The following is a 6,990-nucleotide window of genomic DNA, read 5'->3' on the forward strand; positions in this document are numbered from 1 at the left end:
ATGAACCCGGGAGGCGGAGCTTGCAGTGAGCTGAGATCCGGCCACTGCACTCCAGCCCTGGCGACAGAGCCAGACTCCGTCTCCAAAAAAAAAAATAAATAAATAAAATAAAATAAAATAAAATAAAATGTCATAAGCCAATTGTAAAATTTATATAGGAAGGCAAAGACTCAAGAACAGCCATGACACTTTTGAAGAACAAGGTGGGAAGACATGTTTTTCCAGATAAAGACTATTTTAATGCCATATAGTAATTAAGAGACAGTGATATTGGTAAAAGATAGACCAACGGAATATATAGCCCAGAAACAGATCTTTGTATTAAGGGATGCTTTCCTACTTGACAGAGGTGACCCTGCAGATCAATGGGGAAAGGAAGTACTTTGCAATAATGGTAGAGGAAAAAATATTTATTTGTCAATGCAAATTATTTATTAGTCTACCTAAGTGCAACCCTCTCAGCTAACGAAGCAAGTTTCCTCTTGAGTCCAGGAAAGGTGATACTAGACAAGAACATGGTATTACCTTTAAAGTAGCCATAATATTGGAGGTGACGGTACATGAAGTCTTCATAAGGATCAGGAATAGTCTGTGAAAGGAAAGGCCACTTCAGTCAAGATGTTTTCAAACCATAATGGACTCAACAAAAAGTACACGAGCGTTGTTGCATGTGACTAAACTAAACTAAACCAAGCGAACTGCATTCCTGCGAATTATTCTATCGTGGGGATCAAGATCTCCAGCTGGGAAAAGATGCCACCAGAACATCCCTTCTCATCTAGTAGCAGATTTCTGTGGAGCTCCCGAAGAAATGGAGTTCCCCGAAGAAATTTCTGTGGCTTTCTGTGCTGTGTACCGACCTGCTTTAGGTGCGTTTCCAAGGCTGGGAACATGTTACTTCTGGATGGTAGAATGAAAACTAGTCAGTGACATTAGCATCCAGTCGCAAATCCTGCCCAATTTCCAAATAGGCAGCTGATTACACAGGAGAAGCTACAAAGCCAGAACAGGACAAGTGAAAAACCGCCAATACCTCCCCGGGCGCCCCCCAGCTCCCTCTTGACTTCAGAAAACCCTGCCAACCCAGCTTCTCTGCAGCTAAACAAGATGGTCATGCCGAGGCCAGAGGTGCACCTGAGACAGGGAGGGCAGCGTGTCTTCCCGCCTCTTCTTCCCAAGGTGCTGATCCCATGGTTCCCTTTCCCTGAGAAGGGAGATGCTCGCCACAGGAAAGTGAAAGAAATGGGGATGGGAGCACGCGACGGAGTCGTCTCGCTCAGTGTCGATGGAAAAAGGTCAGGGGGTTGGGAGAGCGGGCCCTTTAGGGTTCAGAGGAACCTGGTCCGGGGCAGGTGGTGAGGGGGTTTCCTAAGCGTAGGAAGAGGGAAGGAGAACAGAAACTTCTCAAGAGGGCAGAGCGATGGGTGCGACCGCCTTCGCGCCCTGGCCCGTCCCAAGCAGCACGGACGGGTGCGGCAGAGAAGCCCCAGCGAGGCAGGCGGCCACCGCACTTAGGTACAGAGGCCAAGCAGTGTGTGGGTAAGGGGAAAAACTCGCTGCACCCGCCCTCCACTGCCGTCTGTGAGGGCCCGGGTAGCCTAGCAACCGCGAACCGGAAGCGGAAAAGGGGAGGGGCGGCCGGGCGCTTCCGGCAAGCTAGGCCCCGCCCCCAAGGAGGGAGCGGGTAGCTCCGGGAAGGTCTGCAGCGAGTATGGCGGGCAGCGGCGATTCAGGCTCATTTTTCACCTCATACATTACAGCCCCAACCTGGGAATCGAAACCTCATTGATGAGTACGATGCCAGTAGCCTTCAACATATTTCCAAGCTCGTTTGCTGTTGGCTTTAGATAATTGTTGTGCATACTTTGCTGTAAGAGAGCTGCTGCTTCTCTTTTACCTTGTGTCCACTCCATAGCTAGAATGGAAAAATTACCTTCTACACTGAAAATCTTAAGAAACGAAGCTAGCATGGCCGGGCGTGGTGGCTCAAGCCTGTAATCCCAGCACTTTGGGAGGCCGAGACGGGCGGATCACGAGGTCAGGAGATCGAGACCATCCTGGCTAACACGGTGAAACCCCGTCTCTACTAAAAAATACAAAAAAAAAAACAAAAAACAAAAAACCTAGCCGGGCGAGGTGGCGGGCGCCTGTAGTCCCAGCTACTCGGGAGGCAGGAGAATGGCGTAAACCCGGGAGGCGGAGCTTGCAGTGAGCTGAGATCTGGCCACCGCATTCCAGCCTGGGCGACAGAGCGAGACTCCGTCTCAAAAAAAAAAAAAAGAAACGAAGCTAGCAAATTCAAATCACACATTTTGATTAGGTTTAAAAAATTAATTATATGCATAGAAATATACTCCAGGCAGGGCACGGTGGCTCACGCCTGTAATCCCAGAACTTCGGGAGGCCGAGGCAGGCGGATCACCTGAGGTCCGCAGTTTGAGACCAGCCTGACCAACATGGAGAAACCCCGTCTCTACTAAAAGTACAAAATTAGCTGGACTTGAATCCGGGAGGTGGAGGTTGCAGTGAGCCTAGATCGCGCCATTGCACTCCAGCCTGGGCAACAAGAGCGAAATTCTGTCTCAAAAAAAAAAAAAAAAAAAAACAAGAACAAAAAAATAAATATACTACAAAAAAATTCAAACACGTGTCTTTGGTTAACTATATATGAATATAACTGTATCTGATACTTTTATCAATGGGGAAAAAAGCTATAAAGAACTTTTTTCTAAATGTTAACCATATTACATCATTGCCAGGAATTAAGTAGGTCAAATATTATCTAATATGGCTATTAACCAATCTAGATATTATAGATAATATTAGACCTCAAAACTTTGATCACATAGCACCATCTGGGACTAGAAGCCTGTTTGTCTAAACTGGCCCCACCACTCCCCATTCAAGATCTGCTCTTTTTCTTGAAAGCTGTTCTTAAATGTTTGCACCTTGCATTGTATATGCTTAGAAAAAAAAAACAAGTCTTGGTTACATAATCGGAATAACAGGTGTTGATTAGCAAAAGGATAACCCATCAGAATTATAAAAAAAAGCTTTATTAGTGCATATATACAAATTTACAAGGTCAGAAACTGGAGAAATACAAAGAGCTTTAAAACACAATTTGCTGTTTCCTCAGTTTAAAGTGACTTTTACCTGATTGTGACACAAGAAAGTACAGAACAGTAAACTGCTTTTTAAATACTGGAATTTTATGGAGAATACATTCACATAAAGAAAGGAGGTGAATTTTGTTTTGGAACAGGGTTAAGACAATGGAGACATTAATACACAGACTGTCTCTTTGCATTTACTGCCACATACTTGAGGGGAAATTCTCAAAATCAAGGATATGAACACCTGCTGCTGCTTGTATGCCACCTAGTGTGTGAAACGACTGAGCTACCAGTTCTAGAATTTATGAGAACTACTCTAAAGAGTGTGGCCATCTATCAGCATGAGGTAAACCACTTAGACCTCAGCACTTCAGGGGTGGCCGACTAGAGAAAAGAGGTCAGAAAAAGATTCAGACAATTCCAGTCAAGCAAGGTAGAATGCAGAGCTGCCTTCTGAATTGCACTTGTTCTGGAGGAGAAGTTAATTCTTCACTTTTGTCAGGGAGTCCTCTACAGAGGTGTTATACTCATGAACCACATGTTCTTCAAGATTGATGAGGTTAATATACCTAACATGCTAAGTTTGCCAGTTTGAGAATAAAGGCAGCATGGTCAAAGCAATTCCAATCACCTCATCCCTTAGCAAAACAAAAAAATTACATTTCATAAAAGTGAAAACTTTGTATGCATACACTCTTGCCCAGAAAATTTATAACATCTCCCCCACAACATTTATAGTTTATTTGACAATAAAACTGGTTAAGACTTTGAACTGAACACAAAACAAGTAATAATACAAAAAAAGTTTTAAAAACTTAAAAACTATGTGTTTGGAGTCATTTTCCTTCTCTTTAGTCTCGCTCTCCAATCCTCAGGAAGGGCTTCAAAATTAGCATTTCTCTCTGCCATGCCACTGTGAAAACAATATACAGATTATTTCAGTGGAAAGAAAAATTAACAGAAGTATTCATTTCCTAGCAAATAAAATCTAACTGAAATTAAAACCTTATCACATCTATGTTTATGAAAATCTTTTGTTTCTCAGCCAAATATCAGTATATTCTTCATCTAACTTCTTCATTCTGATAGGTCAACCAAACACTCTCCCGGTTTTATGTATATATCTAAGTGCATATTTATTTCTTTATTATTGATTGATTGAGACGGAATTTTGCTCTTGTTGCCCAGGCTGGAGTGCAATGGTGTGATATCAGCTCACCGCAACCTCCGCCTCCCAGGTTCAAACGACTCCTGCCTCAGCCTCCCCTTAAAGTAGCTGGGATCCTCAGAGTAGCTGGGATTATAGGCATGCGCAACCACGCCTGGTTGTTTTTTTTTTTTTTTTTAATTTTTTTTTAGTAGAGACAGGGTTTCTCTATGTTGGTGAAGCTGGTCTCGAACTCCCAACCTCAGGTGATTTGCCTGCCTTGGCCTCCCAAAGTGCTGGGATTACAGGTGTGAGCCACCATGCCTGACCTTATTTATTTTATATAAATATACCTCCAGTAACCATTAAAGGCACAATGAAGAAATAAAACACGTTCTATTAAAGTTTTTCTTAGCCCATAGGAGTTATGATAAATCTACCAACAGGGACCCTTGGATCTAACTTTTTTTTTTTTTTGAGACGGAGTCTCGCTCTGTTGCCCAGACTGGAGTGCGGTGGCATGATCTTGGCTCACTGCACCTCCGCCTCCTAGGTCCAAGCGATTCTCCTGCCTCAGCCTCCTGAGTAGCTGGTACTACAGGCGCCCACCACCATGTCCAGCTAATTTTTGTATTTTTAGTAAAGACAGGGCTTCACTATGTTGGCCAGGCTGGTCTCGAACTTCTGACCTCATGATCCACCCGCCTTGGCCTCCCAAAGTGCTGGGATTACAGGCGTGAGCCACTGTGCCCAGTCGGATCTAATATTTTTGAGTTTCTCTTTCAAGTAGTTTTATTTGTAAGGATTAAAATTCAAATTGTATCTTGCAGTTAACAGAATGGATGCATTAGAGCCTTTAATAAAAAATAAGCTAGAACCTATCAGAGATGAATTTGAAATCTGGCATCAGTATTAGACAGCTATGTTCTAGTTTATACACTGACAACTGATGAACAGTGAGTTGCAGTCAAAGAATGCTGCCCATTTCAGAATGTATACCTTTAAAACAAGGAAAATATGAATTAAAAAAATTGTACTTGCTGTGTCTTAAGTCTTTAAAATTTCTAGAATTTTTGAGAAAGCCATCTTCCTGCCTCAGCCTCCCAAGCATCTAGGACTATATGTGTGAGCCACAGTGCCCAGCCAACATGTGTTTTTTTTTTTTTTTTTGAGATGAAGTCTTGCTGTGTTGTCCAGGCTGGAGTGCAAAAGCGCAGTCTTGGCTCACTGCAACCTCCGCCTCGCGGGTTCAAACAATTCTTCTGCCTCAATGATTACAGGCGTTTGCCACCAGGTCCAGTTAATTTTTGTATTTTTAGTAGAGATGGGGTTTTACCACGTTGGCCAGGCTGTTCTCGAATTCCTGATCTTGTGATTTGCCCGCATTGGCCTCCCAAACTGCTGGGATTACAGGCATGAGCCACCGCGCCCGGCCCAACGTGCTTTCATCATAAAAAACATTTCTAACCTGAGTGTGGTGGCTCACACTTATAATCCCAACACTCTGGGAGGCTGAGGCGCGATTACTTGAAGCCAGTTCTCGCTATCCTTTTATTCCAGTCAAGCAAGGTAGTGAAGGATTTTCTTACCTAAAAGAGGTTCATTTAGGTTCCTAGTGTGGTGTGCTCACTCATTAACTTCTATTCTAGAATAAGTGCAATTCAGAAGGCAGCTCTGTATTCTACCTTGCTTGACTGAAATAGGGATAGGGGAAAAACTTTATTCTAATACTGTAAATTATTTGTAAAATCAGTTAATATGTGTGTGTATAAAAGGGTCTAATTCTATAAATTATTTGTAAAATAAGTTTATATGTTGTGTGTGTGTGTGTGTGTGTGTATAAAAGGTTCCACTGGATCTAGATAGTAAATGATATACAGAGTTGAGACAGGTCTTTGCCTAAGATCAACAATCAACTGGACAAAATATGACAACTCTGTTGTTTCTGATTTTGAAAAAAGGCTAGACCATAATTTCTATAAGGCATTAAACATGTTTATAAATAAGAAACATTTAGATAAATTTACAAGCTGTGATTTTAAGAATATGTCTATTCTAATGCATCTATAAAAACCACAACCTACTCCATCTCATAGTAGGTCTCAACCTAGTCCAAAACCCCATCTCATCTGTGTTCTCTTTTCTTTTTTTTTTTTGAGACGGAGTCTCGCTCTGTGGCCCAGGCTGGAGTGCAGTGGCCGGATCTCAGCTCACTGCAAGCTCCGCCTCCCGGGTTTACGCCATTCTCCTGCCTCAGCCTCCCGAGTAGCTGGGACTACAGGTGCCCGCCACCTTGCCCGGCTAGTTTTTTTTTTTTTGTATTTTTTTAGTAGAGACGGGGTTTCACCGTGTTAGCCAGGATGGTCTTGATCTCCTGACCTCGTGATCCGCCCGTCTCGGCCTCCCAAAGTGCTGGGCTTACAGGCTTAAGCCACCGCGCGCGGCCGTGTTCCCTTTTCTTTTACCTAACCAGCTGCTGCTGTTTCCACTCTTCAATTCGCTTCTGTGCAGTTGATTCTCGATCCTCTTCACTGGAACTAGAATTGTCCTCTTCATCTAACTCACGCTGGATACTCTGCCACTTTTTTACCAAAGATGGCATTTTGGTTTTACTCTTCTTTGCCTGTAACGAAGGTTAAAGGTCAAAAGGAATATAAAACATAAAATAAGGATAAGAGTCTTCTACAATGGAGGTCAGGATCCTTTTCCCACTTCTAAAGAATATGC

At 43.0% G+C, this 6,990-nt stretch overlaps 2 protein-coding genes across 7 annotated transcripts in view; both read right to left on the reverse strand.

Moving 5' to 3' along the window:
• The window catches only part of AGBL2 (AGBL carboxypeptidase 2), a 75,100-nt gene extending 73,480 nt beyond the window's left edge, over nucleotides 1-1,620 (reverse strand). For all 6 annotated transcript variants that reach the window (XM_017865773.1, XM_017865770.1, XM_017865768.1 and 3 more), the window contains exons 1-3: nucleotides 1,135-1,620; nucleotides 861-993; nucleotides 526-589 (exon numbers count right to left, since the gene is read on the reverse strand). In XM_017865773.1, coding sequence (XP_017721262.1) covers nucleotides 526-589; nucleotides 861-893 — 97 coding nt within the window. In that variant the 5' untranslated portion in view covers nucleotides 894-993; nucleotides 1,135-1,620. The remainder of the gene's footprint in view (nucleotides 1-525; nucleotides 590-860; nucleotides 994-1,134) is intronic.
• Nucleotides 1,621-3,034: 1,414 nt separating this feature from the next.
• The window catches only part of FNBP4 (formin binding protein 4), a 57,161-nt gene continuing 53,205 nt past the window's right edge, over nucleotides 3,035-6,990 (reverse strand). Inside the window, exons 15-16 of the mRNA XM_017865729.1 lie at nucleotides 6,729-6,886; nucleotides 3,035-4,029 (exon numbers count right to left, since the gene is read on the reverse strand). Coding sequence (XP_017721218.1) covers nucleotides 3,939-4,029; nucleotides 6,729-6,886 — 249 coding nt within the window. The 3' untranslated portion in view covers nucleotides 3,035-3,938. The remainder of the gene's footprint in view (nucleotides 4,030-6,728; nucleotides 6,887-6,990) is intronic.

The sequence above is a fragment of the Rhinopithecus bieti genome, unplaced genomic scaffold (assembly GCF_001698545.2).
Source record: "Rhinopithecus bieti isolate Rb0 unplaced genomic scaffold, ASM169854v2 scaffold_81727, whole genome shotgun sequence".
NCBI classification, from domain to species: domain Eukaryota; kingdom Metazoa; phylum Chordata; class Mammalia; order Primates; family Cercopithecidae; genus Rhinopithecus; species Rhinopithecus bieti.